At 41.4% G+C, this 19,558-nt stretch overlaps 1 protein-coding gene across 1 annotated transcript; it reads right to left on the bottom strand.

Moving 5' to 3' along the window:
* Nucleotides 1-7,865: 7,865 nt before the first annotated feature.
* LOC311166326 (stromelysin-1-like) lies at nucleotides 7,866-14,582 on the bottom strand (the record flags this gene model as incomplete). Its single annotated transcript, XM_084226246.1, has 10 exons — nucleotides 7,866-7,966; nucleotides 9,025-9,125; nucleotides 10,242-10,401; nucleotides 10,882-11,015; nucleotides 11,819-11,975; nucleotides 12,109-12,270; nucleotides 12,792-12,917; nucleotides 13,238-13,386; nucleotides 13,476-13,717; nucleotides 14,475-14,582. The coding sequence occupies 10 exons, from the start codon at nucleotides 14,580-14,582 to the stop codon at nucleotides 7,866-7,868; spliced, it is 1,440 nt and encodes a 479-aa protein (XP_084082372.1).
* Between the last annotated feature and the right edge of the window lie 4,976 nt (nucleotides 14,583-19,558).

Raw genomic sequence — 19,558 nt, 5'->3', positions numbered from 1 at the left:
TCAGGATGGTTTTGATGTTTCTCTCCTTATTGGAGGTAAAGACCCTTCTTGTAAACCTTGAAAGAGAAACAGTAAATGTTAGTGTGAGAGGGAAAAATACAAATAAATGTCATTATTTTAATTATGCTGGGAAATTCTTCACTTACTTTCCCAAATATAATGAAAAAGAATCTATTTCATATGAGATGCCACACTCACTGTAGTGTATCACCCCCTAATTACATCTAGGTTCAGCAGAGCTTACACCACTCCTGGGAAAAGTAAATGGTCTTATACCTTCCAATGTGAGTCACATAGCTCACCTGGAGTGACTGATTGAAGCTAATACAGGACACTTCAAAAGCAGAAGTACAGCTGTTGTAGACTAAAGAAATTCAACTTCATGGTTCCTAGTCCAAAAAGATTTAATTACTGCATTCTTACTCCATCTTGATTCAGACATGTAGGAAAAGAATTTTGTGTGTTAGATCCTTCTCCAAAGACTTGGCTACAACTCAAAGGAATTTGGGATTTTTGAAATGCTGCTTAACTTCTCTAGCTCTCTTTCTAAACTAGGCTTATGACCCTGCAAATTTTTCTTGTTCCTTGTTTCTTTAGGATGGTCAATATAGGTCCTGATTCAATATATTTTCTTAATTTTTTCCATAAAAAGTAGTTAGGTTCTTGTTTCTTTCATCTTTTTATTTTCTGAAGGCATCATAGACATGTTCAGACAGATACAGGCAAACAAGGGAAGTGCATTAATCAGACGCATCTGGTGGCTGAGACAGGAACATAAAGAAATCCTGTGCTGTGGCTTTCTTCTTTGTGAGTTTCTTCTGCCTGGGAGATTTCTGTGCAGGGTCTGTGGCCATATTTTAATGTGATCAAGAGGATACTGAGTTGAGCAGAGGGTCAGAGAGGATTCCTAGATTTTTTTTTTTTTTTTTTACATTTTAAATAAATACTTTCCAGGGCAGCCAGTGGGAGGACTAGAAAATCCTGGACTCCAGCACTAGCTGTGGGAGCTCTTTGTGCATTTGAGGAGCAAAAAACTGTAAGCAGCATCAGCAAGAGGAAACAGAAGCAGTGGTGTCCCCCCTGTCTTGGGAATTTCCATGGTCATGGGTTACAAAGTCATCTCCCATTTCACCATCTGCTTTGACTTCCCACTGCACGTCCTTCAGCACAGCTCCCTTAACCCACACTCAAGGGAAGGACAGGTTTCAGTCATCTGCTTTCCCCTGGTGTGGCAGCTAGCACAACACCACCTTCTCCTTCTCGAGCACTTGTCTTCAGACAAAGGCTGAAATCCCAAGAGAAGGAAACCAAGGAGACCAAAAATGAATGCCAAAATGAAACTGAGACCTCCTCAGAGGACGAAGTCTCATGAGAGTTGTTACTGAGTGCCAATTGGGATCTGCACAGCTCCTCATTTTTCTCACAGGACCATTGTGCTGCACCTGCATTTGACTGGCACTGGCCAGGCCTCTCACTAAACCCCATTTCAGATTACTTTTCTGTGTGAGGGGCTCTATCGTGTCTGGGGGATGTCAGTGAGAGCCTCTGGGGTGGGGCTGGGCCTGGAGACCCCTGTGTCAGTGGTGCTGTGGCTGCAAAGACACCAGGGTGCACACAAGTCCTGTGGGTACGTGTGTACATTTGTATGTACCTGTCGGGATGCAGGCACAACCTCACTGCTGCACCTAGGGTCAGGGAGCTGCAGCAGCCTCAAGTATATCAGGGTACCAGATCTGGACAGCTCCCAACACACTGCCCCTGCCTGGAATTTGTTTCAAATCACTGCAATTTAGAATCATAGAATGGCTTGAGTTGGAAGAAACCTTAATAGCCATCTTGTTCCAACCTCACTCAAAGCCCCACCCAACCTGGTCTTGAGCACTTCCAGGGATGGGACATCCACAATTTCTGTGGCAACTGTTCCAGTGCCTCACCACACTCCAAGTAGAGAACCTCTTCCCAAGGTTTAATCTAAATCTTTTTTAATTTGAAACCATTGCCCTTGTCCTACCTATCCCTATCTACCCCTGTAAACAGTCCCTAAACCTGCTTGTTATAATTCCCTCCTAAGTACTGGAAGCCCACAGTGATATGTTCCTGAAGCCATCTCTTCCCAGCCCTCTCAGCCTGAGCTCTTCCAGATGTGCTTACATGGAAAGTCTCCATGCAATCAAAGGAGAGAGGGAAGCTTTACATTTACCTACCCCCAATAGTTCTCACCCTGAATCACCCTGCTAGGTCTGGTACCCACCTCCTAAGCCACTGCTGAGGAAGACGAGTTGGCACAGATGTTAAGCTAGTGCATTCAAGGGTTTTTCCAGGGTACACCCAAGCAGTACAGATTTGTGTCTGCCTGTATCAGCAATAATCCTGCTTTATTTTTACGCTTCTTCCTCAGCAAAACTGCACCCTTGTTCCTTGTGTTGAGACAAGAGACCTCAAAATGTCCCTTTTCTAGGTACTCTACTGACTGCTCCTCGCTCTCTAGGTCTTGACAGAAATGTAAGCATTGCCAGAGTTCTACCCAGAATTTTTTCCCTTTTCAGCATTAACTGAAAAATACATTTAGGCAGAGGTGTTAAGAGGAGACATATTTCCCCAGAAGAATTTCCCAGCCTTGAACAAGCTTCTGTCTCAGTGATTTTGATTTCCTTTGTACCTCACTTACCTGGGTCTTGGATTTGACTCGTGAAGCTATTTCCCCTTTCCCATAGCTATCTCTGGTAACATGTTCTAATGACATCCACCCACACCCCTGACTGAATAATGCAAAAATAAATTCACAGTGTGAATCATTGTGGGGTTTCCCTAAATCAAGTCTCTCCCTACAAAATTACTGTAGAAAAGGGAACATTGTTTGGTAGTTATGTAATTTTAATGTTACAAAAATGAAAACAGGTACCTCATAATTCAAAGAATTGTTTACTGTTACAATTTGTCACAATGATGTTAGCAACTGCTTTCTCAATAGCAGGTGGCACGACAAAAGAATCATTGTTCCCACAGGGAGTATTTTCTTTCCATTCTGTGCTCTTATGTACATCCTAATCTTCTAACATCTTTCCAGTCTATCTTGAAACAACAAAAATCTTTCTGAAAACCTAGAATATTATCATGAAACAAGCTGTTTTCCTTGGAGGATGTCACTTTTCATGTGAAGTCTAACGTGTCAAAATGTAAGTCGTGTCACTGTGCAGCAATATTCTATTGATTGCCAGATATTTGCTTGAAGTTAGAGGGTTCATGAGGAGTTTTCCCTGAATGAACCAAGTACATTTTACTAGTGAGATGAAACAGCCAAAGGCAAGCCTCCAAATCAGCTGTCTTGAAGTTTGCACAAGCTCATGGCTTCACATCACTGAGTGTTAAACATTTCCTTTATAGAATTGCTGTTGGCACTGCTCCAAGGGAATGATCAGTCACTCAGTTTACAAACCAGGGCGCAGTGCTGGGCAGTGTTAGGAGCACAATTCTATAGTTCAAACCACTCAGAAGTCCAAAGGCCACTGTGATAGGGCTCAGGATGACAGGTGCTGAATCAGTTCTAATTATCCTATTGTAGAAAAGCAATTCAGTGTGACCAGTCCCACAGTGGGACAGCACCTGTGTTACACCTCAGTGACTGGCACAGTCTCAGACATGGCATCATCAATGATTTCAGTAAAAGGAGAAGGGAAGGAGTGCCACTTTCCATGCCAAGCACCTGTTTCCCGAACACAGGAAAATCAAATTACGTTCTTCATCTTTGCAATTGGGCTGTTACCTGGGGTGGGAATCTGGTCTGTTGTGTTCAAGTCTCAATTTCCCTGATGGCAAATAGGCCTTGGGATGCCCTGCAGAACCAGCATTACCAACTTGAAGCCCTTTGCCTCTAAACTTAGTGGTTCTCACACAAGCTGTGAAGATGTAAACCTTGTCCTGAAAGACTCAGCAAGAAGAAATCAATGTGTACACACTTATCTACAAACTAAATCTGCATATTTCCTGGGGATCTGCACCATTTGGGATATACTGGAGCTCCTATAGGCTCACAGTCCCCCAGCTGGGTACATGGCACAAATGCCAAAACACTCCACGAGGCAACTACTGCTTGTGAACCTGCAAAGGCAGTTTTCTTCCTGGCAGCCAGATGGAAGTTCAGAGGCTGCCAGAGAATAATCTAGAAACAAAGCCTGCTCCTTTTCAGCTTTAAAGTATTTTCTCTGTAACATCAATGGCACCTAAGACATGCATCGTTGCAGCTCTGGATTGTCTTAAACACTTCTGAACCTACAAATCTGCAGGTTTTGCTACTGAGAAAGGTTTTTTTTCCCCCCACAGCATTTCCATTAACCAAACTAAACATCTCACTAGGAACAAGTTCCTGCAGACAATATTTAAATAGACTTGTTTTAATCTTACTCTGCTCTGCCAGGACTTATCAGTTACCTTAGTTTGGTTTACTGAGGTGTTAAACTCTCTGCTCTTAATCTGTGTGTTTAAATCACTGCACAATGGCTTTCAGTTCAGGTCAGCACCTCAGACCTACCTTGTTTGATCATATATTTGTAATCCTGCCAAGAGCAATATCAAAGGTCATTCATCCCTTCGAGGCGGGATGAGTGTGTGAAACCAAAGAAAACCAATAAATAGCAAGAAAAAGAACTTGTGAGCCAAACAGTTTTTTTCCCTTGATTAGATAGTGTTGGGACTTCCATGTTGGACCTTCTGGATTGTGTCTGATGGTCATGCTATGGACTCCTTGAAAAGCAAAAGGCAAATATATACATTCAGATGTAGGCAAAATGTCCTCCAAGACAAGATGGTGAAAACTACAACAAATGAGACCAGTATATACAAAACACAGAAGAAAACAGAAATTCTTGTGATCTGAGTTCTAGAGTCACGTGTTCTAGAGTCACATATGAGAGACACTTTTGTCTTCACCCAAGTTTCTATGCAAACAGGGTAGAAATTTGCTAGAACATGGGAAATCTGAAGATGAGAAAACTATTAACTGGAATGCCTGGAGTAAATGTACCACAGAAAAAGAATGTGTTTAACTCTGGGCCTAGGTCTCAAAATGTATTTTAGAAGACTACAGGATATTGAATACAGGTCAATCACCTTCAGTTCAAGAGCCTGTTTTCATTCAAATGGTCAGGCTGTCTTGTTAGTGATTGCAGAGACTTTAAAAGAATTGTGAAGAAAATATGATATCAACTTCTGACACTAAACCAGATAAACGATATTAAGACAGACAGTTCTAAAGTCAGCTAAGATCTACTTCTGCCATAGATCTAAGACTTCATATTCACAATTGGTATGACTATCTGTGTGCACAGAAATAGGTAAAGAAAGAGCTCCAACTAATGAGAAATCATCAAAAACCCCTCAAAGAAGAACTAGTTGGATAAATTGGACAGCCAGAAAACTACCAGACAATCATGAAAGGTCATGAAGCTGCCTATCCACATGCTTTGGGGCTCCCAGTTCCCCTTAGTTCTAGGACCAGCCAGCCCTGTTCTGAGAGCTATAATCTCATCTGAAAGACAATATTTCCTAAAGAAAGTTTGATAGACCAGCACTGGAAGAGATTATCCCATTTAAAAGAACATGGTCTCATGAAGTTATCCACAATGGAAGTGATGTGCAAGGCACAGACACCACAGAAGAACATTAACAGTAGGAACAACAGAAGAAAACTATTCAAACCAGAACAGTTAGAAACTTCCTGAAGGAACAAAAAGACACAAACAAACAAAACAAAAACAAACAACCCCAAAACCCCAAACAAACAAACAAACACTGTAAAGTGCGAGCCAAGCTGTTCATGCATCTCTTTAACTTTCACTGTTTTAGCTGAGACCATGGACTGATTAGGACTTGCAGCTGCAAGACCAATCAAAAAGCCATACCAGAAGCATGAAGGAAATACAGAATTAGGAGCCTTACAAGGAGACTAATAAGAAAGAAATAAACAAACAGCACAGAAATATTTCCTGCTAAATTCAATAGAAACTTTCAAGCTACAAGGCTTGAACCAACTTCTCTGACCTCAGGAATGTCAGACACTGACCAGAGCTACTAATTTCCTTTTTCTGAGGTGTTGTGATTAAAAGTAATCATTTTACCTTTAGTTCTGCTTGGACAGCAAAGCCTTGTTTGCCACCTCTACAGCAGGTGTGGCAGCAGTATTTGTCTTGCAAGTCTGACAATGTCATTATACATTTTTGACCCTGATAAAATTCAGATAAATATTCCTCAGTCACTGGAGTGCTCCATTTGAGCAGCCCTGCTACCAGGGGTTTTAAAAATGCATCAGAAAAAAGGTTACATAAAGCATGTTGAAATATGTCCTTGCAATCTTGCAGTAAAATTTTAGGCATAAATAAAATACAATCACCTTATCCCAGCAGGACTGGAGACAATGGGCACAAACTGAAACACAGGAGGTTCCCTCTCAACATCAGGAAACACTTATTTTACTGTGAGAGTGAGAGAACGTTGTCACATGTTGCCCAGTGAGGTGGTGGAGTCTCTCCTTGTGCAAAAGCAGTATCCCCAAAAGCCACCTAGAGACTCAGTAGCCCACTCCAGGTGGGTTTGAGCAGAGAAGGTTGAGATAAGTTCCAGAGGCCAAACTAACCTCAGTCATTCAGTGATTCTGTGATTCATGGAGAATCAGAATCAAATAGAATAACTATTTCTTCTCAGTTTTTCACCTTTTTGGAGGGAAGTTGTTTAAAGAGGAGGAGACAATGGGTGCTGGGAGAGATATTTTTACATGCCTGAAAGAGAGGATACCCTCTCTAATACCTTGGATCTTGCTAGCTGTCCATGTGAATAATTGTGGGGCCCAAGCAATGTCTGGCTTCAGCATCAGGTAGATGCTGTCAGCAGTATTGAAGTGGCACCTGGTTCATGTCTGCCCCTGGGCCCACAGAGACCATCACAGACAGAAACCATGGAGCATGAAATGCACAAATACTCTTGCCCAGGATATTGATCCCTATCCCCCCCAAACTCCTAAGGTGAGGTCTTGGGGACCTTCTCACTGACACATGTTGGGTGTCCCCCAGCCAATGGGGACTCCCCAGGGAAAGCTGGAGAGGGGCAGAGGAAGGTCAGTGGTGTCTGGGTTTTCCCTACACGCCCGGGTGCCCCCTCCTCCTCTGTCTGTGGAAATGAGCCTTTGCTCACAGAATGGATAAGGTTGGGAGGGACAACAGTAGGGTCATCTGCTCCAACCTCCCTGAGAGCACACTGCACAGGAAATGACATGTATCAATAAATAGTTTAGGGTAGAATTCATCACACTTTAATTAAGCCTTCTATAATCAGGTGTCCAACATAAACTGCCTCTCCAGTCACTGTAAAAAAGAACCTCGACCTCTCAACACCCCTCAGGCTGGGAGGGACTCTCTGGAACTCCTGTAAGTCTCACTGTAACTACAAGCACTAGCTAAGTCTTCTTGCTTAGCTCTGAAATATCTAAAAGAGGTTGAAAGCACTCATAGCTTTAGGAAGAGAGATGCTCTTCCTCATGGATTACTGGCTCCATGGCAGGACTTTGTATGTAGGGTGATGAAGAAGAGTGAAAATAAGATGGCAGAAATAATAAAATCAATCACAATTTTGTATCAAAAGTAGAAACTGTATTGTTGTTTGGTGGTAAGCTAGGCAGCCTGATGTTAACTACAGACATATGTACCCATAGATATGTTAAATACTATTCTGTTATTTAAAGAAGCACAGGTTATGAGGGACTGATATCTGCTGACTGGTGCTGAAATACCTTTACATTCTACATGTTCATAAAAGAAAAAGCTTTTCTAGCACAAGAACAGTACATTCTTTCCAACACCATTACAGATTTCGTTTTATTAGCATGGAAACCAAAAGTTTGTCTTTAGGAGGCGTGTAACTCTCTTCTTATTAAGGTCAAACTCAAATTGCTTTCTTCCACTGAAGAAATAAAGGGAGTCTAGAAAAAAAAAACAAACAATAAAAACCCAAACCCAGATGAATGATGATATTGCAGATATAAAGGTTATTACAATTTAACAACATCCTCAAGGAGCTCACAGCAACCTTTGGATACAATTATGCCACCAACAGCATTTACACCCAGGTGTAAGCACTGCAACACATGACCCAGCAGCATGGGGACACACTCCACAGCAAACCAGCCATGCATGTGCTGCATTGTGTGCTTGATGAACCCACAAGGTCACTCTGCAAAGGATGCATCCTGTGGGTTTCTTTAGTTTAAAATATCTGCTCTTACACTCCAGCTGGGCTGAACCCCACAGAAGGGTGCATTTCCAGCCACCTGTGGGTAGGTATTGCACAGACCAGAGTGTGGCACAGAGCACAGCAAGGTGTGAGCAGGTACTTGCTTGATGGGTGCTGCCAGATGCCATGCAGGGAAAGAGAGGTCCAGCCTGGGCTAGTCACATCCACACTGCCCTCTTGGGAGTGAGGTGTCTCAGTGCCACATGCAAGACATTTAGGATCAGGAAGTAAGATTTGCTATGAAACAATTAATTGCATGGTTTGGATGAGCAGCAGATGAGGAGCAAGGAGGCCACTGGGAAGCTGTGACATGTGGCAGTGTGAATGCATCCCCAAGTCTAGTCCAGCATTTCCATGTCTAAGTAATGGTCACCTTCCTGCAGGAGAAGCTGGTGCTGACTGTTTTATGTCAGAGGGACAGGTTGTGAGAGGTGCACCTTATGTTGTTGGGATGTCACTGTGCTAAGTGTTGATCTTCATGGTGTGATGTGCACATCAGCATGAATACAGATATATCTCTCCCTTGGAGCTGGCCGTTCCAGATGTGCAGCTGTCACCAAAAGTGTACCATCCCCATCTTTCAAGGGGGTAAAGTGAAGCATGGGAGTGTTATGTGACTGCTTCAGGGTCTTGTTGGTCATCCTGTGGGCTCTGAGCAGCATGTAGAAGTACCTGTCTCTGCCCAAGCACTCTCAGCCCTACAATATGGAGCATTTCTTATAGATTTTAGCAAGAATAGTTACTCACTTTCATGTTGAAAAACAGCATCAATCTTCCCCTTAATTCCTGGAAAGGCATCTCTTATCAGTGATGACTTCCTATCCACAGACTGACTTCTTTCATCATAACTGAGAAAAATTATAAACAAACAGAAGTCAGTGAAACCTACAAACAACTTATGATTAATTCCTCTCAGCTCATTATCTTCTACTTATCAACAGATAACTAAGTTCATTAAAAATTTTCAGTGTCATTTGGTAGTGCAGAAAGACACAATTTGCCCTAAATAAATTGTTAGTTTATTAGCTGCAATGGGTGAATTGGTTCTCTTCACTCCACCTAAGAATACCTAATATTGGAACCATCATCATTAATCTTTTTTTTTATTTTTCTAAGAGACCACGCCTAAAGGAGTGAAAATAGATTATAAAAAGATTACTTTCACATTATATTTCTGTAAGAAAGGTTTATCAGGAAAAAATTGTGCTTTTTCTGAAGTTATAAGGTATTTTAAATGAATTTTCTTAAGTTACTAACAGCAAGATATTACATTTTTGGTGAAGTTTATCTATCAGTGCTGGAATAAGAAGGCTTGTCAAAGCTTTTTCCTTCTGTAACTTCCTTAACAGGAGATTTAATGATCAAAATTTTAAACCTAAAGTTACAAGAGTTTGACCTAAAATGTGGAAATCTTATCTTCTGCTTGTTGTTTATCTAAAATAATTTGTGTTATTTACTGCTTCCATTACAGGAGCACCTCCTTTGGCTGTTAGAAAACTCTGTCCTGTAAGACAAATTTGAGCAGTAGGGATGGGATTGAAAACAAAAAAATAATAACCATGCACAGCAGATAATTCTTTGCAATACATGGCATTTATCAGCAACTTTATGAAACTATCTATTAGTAACTGGAAAGTGGATGACATTCTTCTTCTTACTCCACAGAAACATATTTGATATGTAAACAGTGAACTTCTGCCTGATTTCCTGAGATGACTTGTGGAGCTGTACAATGACCAAGACAGCTAAATGAAAACAAAGAAATAAACAAACAAATTGTTAAATTAACGAAAAGGAAAACTAAAAGCACTGTTCCACCTCCTTTCAAATATTTTTCCACAGCCAGTTGTGACACTGAAAGAGATCACCAAAAGTGTCTGACTAATGCATCCTAAATCATGACAGGATATTGATCATGTGATTATGTTTGCTTCTATTTAGAAAAGTTCCACAGGAAATATTACCTCCAGAATTTGTCTGCAATGAAGTAATATGTTTTCCCCTCAATTCCATTATGAAAAGCAGCATCAATTTTGGAAACATCCTTTGAAAAGCCCAGGGTGTAGAGTTTTTGGGGATATCCAGGAAGTATGGTGTCTCCTCTCACAACCCAGAATTCATTCCCTATTAACAAAAGTTGATAACAACATGCTGTGAGAATCGTCTTCTGAGAATGACACAATCTGTTTCATGAAAGCTGATGGTTGCTTGAAAATAATCATTGAACTTGAAAATAACTGAAAATAGTTCTAGGGTAAAAAAAAAATGCAATAGTTCTCCACATTACTTTTTTTGAAAACTGACATTTCAGTCTTTCTTCATACTAATGCTACTATCATTCTAAAATTCAATAAAAAATTTCTCAGAAGAAAAATATTTATTTTGGCAGGGAAAATTTTCAATGTGGATATTAAAAAAAAGATATAAGTTCTTTAACTTGGACAATAATTTTATTATTTCTGTGATTGAAACACACCAATTTATTGGACTAAATTCAAGATTGGAGAATCCTACAGAAGGTACTTAAGTGGTTTTGAAGCCAGATGCAAACTCTCTAGGCTACTTGGGAAGACAACGTGGGAAAATAAAAAGACAACATTTTACCTTTAAAAATGACCATTTCATCTTTTTCAGGAATTTCATATGCAGCATCAACACCAGGTGGCAGCCGTGGCCAGAATGAAGATATCAACTCGAAATCAGCTGTTCTGACTGCTGGATGTTTGCGCCAAATATGCCTTGTGTAAGTATAGAACAGGTTTTAAATAAAATTGGACGTGCACACTCACTAATGCGTGAAATCACATCATGGCAACCAGGGCAGTATTTATCTGATTAAACCCAGCTATGTACCCAAGTTAGTCACACTACATCCCCTGTAAACTTAATGTAGAGACAGTTATTTCCATGGTAGGATTGCTCTCTTCTTGATGCAGACATCTAAAATAGGTCAGATGAACTGTTTTATCAAAACATTTATTTCCCCTTATGCAGAAGTGGAGCTTGGAGAGACCTGTTTCACACGGCTGATGCCCGGTAAGACTTTGATGACAAAAGCCCAATTTCCCCTTCCTTTTATTAGTGTACTAAATCCTCAGGGGGATTACTAAGACAGGGGCTCTTCAAGCAGGTATTTTTTCAGGGCTGGTAAGCCCTCAGCTCCCTCAAAGCAAGGACAGCAAAGAGGCTGTGAAGTGTTCCAGAGTTGGTGATGCGTTTTGCCAAAGCTGAACTCTCCCAAATGCTGAACACTTGGGACTTGCTTACAGCCTGAAGTGAAAACAGCCCATGTTTGCAGAAGAGCCATTTTCCCCCACCCTATTCACAGCATCCCCTCTTCCAAAGGTCATCCTCCTCCTTGTACTTATCTCTCTTCATTTCTCCACCAACCTCTTTGTTTTTGTTTTCCATCTCTTCCTGATTCCTTGTCTTGTTCTCCTGTCTAAAATGGCTGATATTCTAATTAAAGTTATTTTTCTGTGCGGTGGGGCACAATTTAAAAAGTGACACTCAGGTATTTTTCTTTCAGAAGCTGACTTACTTGTCTTTAAAGAACATTAATTCTCCACGGAAAGTGGTGACAGCATCAAATGTCAAATTGGAGCTGCAGCTGTTTGGCAGTGCAGGATCTTTTGACTCAGTTGGGTCTTTTATCTCAGTAGATTCCGTTTGATCGTTGTTTGTGTTGGGAGATGATCCTAAAAGAAGCAGTTTATGGAAGAAATTACAGAGTGAACTCATTGAGGTGTATCCACTACACAAAACTGTCACTGAAAAGTATCCAAAGTCTTTGAAATCATAAGCAGTAGTTGATGAAAAATTCTGAATTACCATAGAGGTACTGTATGCCAGTAATATCATCCTGATGAAGAAGGAGTACTGAAGGGTCAAATTTCCTGTAAACTGGATACATCAGAGCATTGGGGTCTTTGGAATGGGAAAGTCCCAGTGAATGGCCAAACTCATGGGCAGCAACATAAAACAGGTTTGTGCCTGAAAACATCAAACAAAACACATTAGAGGAGAGCTGTGTCTTTGTATTTGTCCTGAATAACATAAAGGGCATAAGGTTCGTCAGAAGCTTTCAGAACTGCTTGTCCAAACAAATGAAATTCTAGTGAGAAATTTGGTTGGAGATGAAATTATGGTCAGAAGCAAAAATAATGGAATCATTATAGGGGAGTACAAAGAAATAGCCTGTAGATCCTGCACAATTCAGTGTAGAAGAAGGACCCTGAGCCAGTGCAAGTGAGGTAACTGTGCAGGAAGAGGTTTGAGGAGTGGGAAGAAGTGGGCCACCCTTACAAATAAAGCTCCCCCCAGGGCATGGCAGAAGCTGAACTGGGGTCTTAACTTAAACCAGAGGCTCAGAGGCTTTTTAGAACTATGCAAACCATATGCTTCTTCAAATCAGTGGCAATTTAAACACTTAAGGAAGAGAGGAGACAGACACTCCACACTTGATTCCATGTGCAACTTGCTTCAGGAAGGGCTCGGAAAACTTGATTACCTACCCTCTGTGCTTTTGGTCCACGTTTCATCCTCATCGAAGTGAGCATCTCCGCCAAAGTCCTTGCCAGGTGCATAGGCGTGGGCCAGGGAGCCTCCTGGGCCATCAAAGGGGATGAAGTCATTGTGACCTGAGGAGCAAACCCCAAACACAGCTGACTGGGGGTTCATGCACACACTGAGCAACACACAGGAGGTATAGATCCAGTGAACTACTGGCAGGTCCCTACATTTTTTTCCTCTTTCTCTTCTTCTGCCTCTATGCCTTCCCCCAAAGCCTGTCAAGAGCTGTAACCATAGCACTTTGAGCAAGAACTGTATTTTTCTGTCTGCTTGTTCAACTGGACCTTGACGTCCACCTGTCCTATGTATGGGAGAAATCATTCCAGAACAACTGCTCCATGCAGGCAGTAACTTGGCAGTAGCTCTTCATGGTTCCATAGAGATTTACCTCTGGCTGCAAAGGAGATCATTATGTCTGCATCCCCTCTGTCCTTCTGGATGAACCTCAGCGGGGTCACACTGCTCCAGACACGTAACGCTTTCCTGATGGCCACGTTGACATCTGCTGGACGCAGGTCCGGTGTGTAGTTCACTATCCTGTAAAACACAGGAGAGAACAAGCTGTGTCGCTGCCACTCACCCTGTACTTCACACTGCCTTGACATGAAGAATTCCATTGTGATTACCTGTATGTCAGGACATGTTTTGTCCATTTTGGCTCTCCTGCAAAGGTGGAGAAGCCGGCTACGTCAGGGAATCCACAGCGGCGTTTCTGTACCAAGTCCAAAGTGCCAGAATCCAGTTTCCCTGTTACCTCCAGCCCAAAGAATTCCTGCATTTCTTTTAGTTTTTGGGTCATTGCATTATTACTTTTCCAAACAAAAGGTTCTCCATCTTTCTTAAAGCCATAGTAATTTTCCAGGTACTTCTAATTAAAAAAAAAAAAAAAACAAAAAAACAAACCCAAAGCTTAGAACAATCAATGATGTTTGCTTTTGAAACTTATAAGATATTTAACTAACACCAGCCAGTCATGTAGCCTTTGCTACTTTTCTTTCTGTTCTATGGCAGCATGGATAATAGTTTGTTAAAGCCTGTATGAATATTTTTTTCTTAATGCTAGCTTTTTCCATTGTACTATCACTATCAATATTTTGTAGCTATTGAAATGCATTTAAAATTAGCATTTTTTTAATAGATTATTTTTGGATAATGTGCCCTCCACTTATCCTGCCCCCTAAGGTTACCTAGAGTCCTTTAGAGGAAATAATTTGAAATACATAACTGAATATAAAATTTTAGTAGTTGCATCCCCACATTTTAGACAGTAATAGTTCAGAAAAATGTACTGTACTTACTTCATGAGGAGTTATGTTTCATAATATCACAAGTCAAATAAGCAGCCACATTTCCACCCAAACTACAAACCAACCCTAGACTGAAGCAGAAGTTTAATTATTTGTAAAATTAACACAGAGTGAATGCATAATCAAATTTAATCGGTCTCTAAGAAAAAGTAAAATAAGATGGTGCTAAACTAGCCTTTCTCATCACACACCTATTTTGAGGACTAGTCAATCAGTTATTCATTCTGCTTTCTGTTTGGCTGCTCTATGCTAGTTACACAGACTGCTGTGGATGCTCAAAAGTAGCTAAACATCTCCCCAGAGCTCTACCTTCCTCACCTGGATAAGCTGCATGCCTTCTTCCTTTGTCTGCCTTGTATTTGCAGGAAAAGCACAAGAAAGTGCTGCACATAATAACGGGAGGAATGGGAGATTTCCCACTCTCATTTCCACTGGCCTTCATAGAAGTCTTTTTTGTAGTCTGCCACACACCTGCTTCACCTTTATATAGTTTTTTTTTGCTTTATAAAGCTTTCCAATCCCTGACTCATTGATTCTCACAATGTCTAGTTAGCAACAGAACATTCAAAACAAGAGTTTTACCATAAAACAGATCAGTGCTGTCTTTCATCCGGCTCCACCCTTGTGCAGGTTTTGCAACATGGAAATATGATTAATGAGAAGATAATAGACCTGTAATTATTTTTAATGAATTTATTAACCTTTTAATTGTTAAAATGTAGCCTTAGTCTCCAAAACTTAAAGCATATCTCTTTAATGCTTTCTATTCAAAGATAATATTGATTTCAGAAGGGTTGTTAAAGTGCCTAAAGGGATAAATAATCACAGAATGTTACATGAATGTGGATTACAAACAGCAAATCAGTCTTCTAGGTTTTTTTTTCAGGGGGTTTTATACTTTTTGGTTTTTGGAGGCTGTTATAGTGCCACCGTCTTTGCCTTTGGTAGAGTCCTGTCAGTGCTATAACTCCTTGCTTGATGAAGCAATATTTTGTTTATGCAGTTTTTTAAAAACAGTTTGCACTTGGATGAAATGATCTTTTTTTCTGCAGGAAAATGTGAAATTAACACAAATAAATGAAAGCACTTTTCCCACCATATATAAAAATTATAAAAATTGAGCCAAGATTTTTTCATGCTACTTTAATTCAGGAGTTTTTCCAGGGTTCTCAGAGAATTGCCCAAAGACTTTATTTCTACCCCTCCCTAGTCCTGGAAGGAGATGGACAGGCTCAGGGAATGACCCAGAAATGGACCAGCTGAGTCAAGGGGAAAAAAATCCCCTGAGGGGACTTATGGTAATGACTCCACTCACAGAGTTATGAGGTGTACCAGAGTGGGTGAGATGAATCCAAATCTTGGTGCACAGTTCGCCTGTGCAGCTCACACATTGACAGTACTTCTCTGCAGAAATAGCTTCTGGAACTTACAGCCCCCTACAGCCTTCCAACTCTTTTTTCTCCTCCTTCACTCTCTCCATGTGTACTAGAAGGAATAAGTAACTTTCCAGCCTATAGTAATTAAATTTTCATCAGTCATCTTTCTTTCTAATGAGAGGGCTACTAAAAGGCACCAAAACCCTCTAGGAAGGTATGAATGAAATTTATATAGTTTTCTGATTATCAGCTTTCCCAAGTATATACTTCTGCTACTCTGTCAACCCTCTTTCTCACTTTTCTTGATACTATTCCCCATTTCTCTCAAGAGATCAATCACCTAGAATATGCTGTATAAAGAAAATTCCATAATCACAAAGACTTTCTTTGATGTCGGTCACCTCTTTGAGGTGACTTTACCTAGAAGTAGCAAAATATATAATGCCAATCTCTGGTTTTGGTTTAAAGAAAACAGTGTGAAAATTACTGTGCTCTCCTTTTTACAACCTGTAAAGGTGTCTGGATAAGCTCCTAGGATTGCCCTTCCTCTTCTGGACCTAATCTCCTGCCTTGGATGCATTCCAATAGCCCTGCCCTAAGACATATAGCACAAGACATATAACAGGTAACACAATGTTTTTATTGCTATTATTATTAACCTTAACACAAAAGTTATTGCTAATTCACAGTTTATATATTTTAAAACTAATGATTAATGTAGTATAGAGAAAAGAAAAAGAGCACCCCATGGAGCCTCAGTAGGATGCAACTAAGTTGGCTAGTTGTGCAAAGCCAAGGGCTTCATTACTCGGAGCTTGAAATGGCTCCTCTCTGCTGCCTTATGTCCCCTCGGTGTCCTGGCCAGGCTGAACTCTGGCAGCAGGGTAGGACCCCTGGCCAAACCCTGGGAGAGCAGGTCTGTGCAGGAGAAGCTTCTGAGCTGTAAAACTGCAACTTCAGCCTGAGCTGCCACCAGCATTGCTTAACTCAGTGCCTTCGGCACCTCCTTCCTGGCTGTGCCGCAAACCCTCAGACCTGGCAGCACAAACCTAGCCTCAAAAATATCTTATTGCTGACAAAGTGTGACCTACTTCTGGCTTTTATGTAACACTTGTGGGTCCCCAGCATGACAATGCTGATTCCCTGGCAGCATTCAGTGTTCCAGTTCCAGTCAACTCGCACATGGGTCACCCTTGAAGTCATTCAGGGATTTTTGAGATTTCATATTCAAGAGGTTTGGTCTATGTCAACTGTTGCTGCAATCAAGAATTTTAAATGTAACGGGCTATATTTTGTGACTCTAATTTGCATGCCTGCTCTTGGATTTCAAGGAAAGTTCCTATTCACACATGGCAAGTACTTGAAATTACGTTTGTGGATAAATTTCCCCTGCTGGCACCCCAGAGGTCTTTAATTCCAGCAATAATTTATGAGTGATGACAAAATCATGGTTACAAGAAATATTCTCTTGTTCACTGAGTACAGACAGCTCCAGCACTCCTGCTGCCGATGCTTCCATCATCTGAGCTACATCTTCCATTTACCAGGAATTTCATTGCTTTTCCCAAACTGAAAGTAGTGCTGCTTCATTTCAAAGTTTAAAACATTAACAAAGCAAAAATACAGACAGAAATTCCATGATTGACATATCTCACTAGTCTCCTTGTCTACGTGAAATCCATGGCATGTGTTCATCTGTTTCTGCTCTAGGCTACATTTTTCTTCACAGCTAAGTAAATATCACTCATTTTTCAGATACTGTGAGTTTAAGCTACTTAACACTCCAAGGTGGAGGGAGTATTTTAATTTTGCTGTTTCCTGGATGTCATAACTAAAAAAATAGTACTAACCTTATGCAGGAGAAGTACTTTAATCTAATGTGAGTCAGTGTAAACACCATGTTCTTCTTCACTGTTGCTGAAATGTTTCTTTTGGTTCCTCCCTAACCACTTTCTAGTCTCAGACAGCAACCAGAGCCTGAAGGCCTGATTTCTGAAGTTAGCCTTCACATACAAGAAGGCATCCATTTAGGATATCAAAGTATGTAGGCGTTTTTGAAAAGCATCAGTTATGCACAAACAGTACTCACAAGCACCCTGCCTTAGCCTGGAGGCATCTCAAGTCCTTGGACTGGTGTTTGTTCAGGATAGGCTATATACAGAGCAAGAGCTGTTGAGAAAGACACTGGGAGATGTTGGGGCAGCACCAGTTTCCCTGTGTCTCTGCCCTGCCTGGGCTGCTGCCAGGTGAGCTCAGCCACTTTTCAGTCCATGACACTGCCATGGTGATCCACTGCCTTGTGGCAATGCTGAGCTCTTGTGTCCCTACTTGACACAACACTAGGGACTGCTGTTAAAAGTTGTTAAAAACAACTTTTAAGACATGGTCTGATTTGTAACATAGGTTGGTTTTAAACCTGGCTTTAGAAGTACTTAGAGCATATCTAGCAGGGCACAAAACATGCATGAGGAGAGCATGCCAGAGATGAGAAATTCCAAGATCATAAAATTATAGAATTTTTGGGGTAGAAAGGACTTTAAGGATAATCTTGTTCCAGCCCACCTGTGACAGGCTGGGACACCTTCCACTAGACCAGGTTGCTCAAAGGCCCCTCCAGCCCAGCATCATCTCTGCTGCCTTTCTTTGATCTTGTCTGTGAGCACAGTGGGCCTGTGGGTACACTGGGACACACATGGCTTTTCTGGCCCACATGGAGGGGGGGACAGGTGGTAGTATGTCTTTGGTCAGATGTCTGAGGCAACTGCCCTGTACTGCAGGAGAACAGGAGCAAATTTTACCTCTGCCTAATGGGGCTTGAGCTGTGGCAACTGGAATACTGTCCTTGTCAGCCGTTCCCAGCCTATCTGCCTTTGCCAGTTTTGTAGCAGAAAGATTAATAGCCAGCTGACTTCCTTGCTCAATCACATCATCACATCAGTGTTGTAAGAGATGGATCAAATCCCTTCAAAGAGAGGATGGACTACAGCCAATCTCTCTTAAAGCCCAAGAGTGTTTAAAATCACTGAGCTATTGCCCTGTGAGCAGGACCCAAACAAGGAGGAAACAGGTGTGTCTCACCACTCATCCTCTGGAGGATTCATCTGTAGTAGTTACATAAAAATCCTTAGATTTTTTTCTTAAAATTTTGTCTTGTGTGCTCTGGAAAATGGTTCTTGTTTCTGGTTTGCTGTCAAGCATTGTGAGGTGGACTGCCAGCCCTGACTCCATTTCCATGGCACATGGTTACAGCTCAGGAGGGCTAATCCACTGATTCCCTGTGACCCTATGATCATATCTCCATCACTTCCCACCCTGCCTGCATGCTACTTCCATCCCCAAACTGGACACTTGCCCTTCTTTCTGGTTGCTTGTGTCCTGCTGTACCAAAGACTCTGTCCATTAAAACCACCCTCAGTGGCACTGGGGCACTGTTGCCCTCAGCCACTGCCATGTGCCCACCTACCTGTCCCCACCCCGCCTCTGTCCCTGCGCCAGGGCTCATGGCATGCTACAGACTCCAGTCTCTCCCTTCACACACTCCTGTGTAGGATCTCCTCTTACCTTTTATGCCTTCCCCACATTGTTCCTGAGCACCTTGTTTCCCTTCTTTGTTACCTGGGCAATTTCTCAGTGCCTGCCAGAGCTGCCCCTCCACTTCCTTTTAACTTTCCCTCCACAGGCACTGAGCTCTGCTGAAAATCCTGATGGAACCTGGTGCCATTCAGCTTGTGTGTGGCTGTACAGATGCCTTATCTCCAGTGGACTGAATCAGGACACAAGAACTGCTGAACTCAAGCAAAATACTTTATTTCTCAAAAACAACTTGATTAATAAATAGTTGGAGAATGAAAATAAATTAAAACTGTACATTAGGTTTTACATTTTAAAGGTTTTAAATTAGAATTGCCAAAGGCCATCATTTCAGACTCAGGTGCACAGGAACGGCTGAATAACACTGTTTAAAATCAAGAAACATGAAAAACTCTTTCTAGTACAAATATACTCCTGTACCATCACTTAATATTT

The sequence above is a fragment of the Fringilla coelebs genome (genome assembly GCF_963513975.1).
Source record: "Fringilla coelebs genome assembly, chromosome: 2".
Classification (NCBI taxonomy): Eukaryota; Metazoa; Chordata; class Aves; order Passeriformes; family Fringillidae; genus Fringilla; species Fringilla coelebs.
The sequence above is the reverse complement of the archived record's forward strand: the minus strand, read 5'-3'. Positions and strand labels throughout refer to the sequence as shown.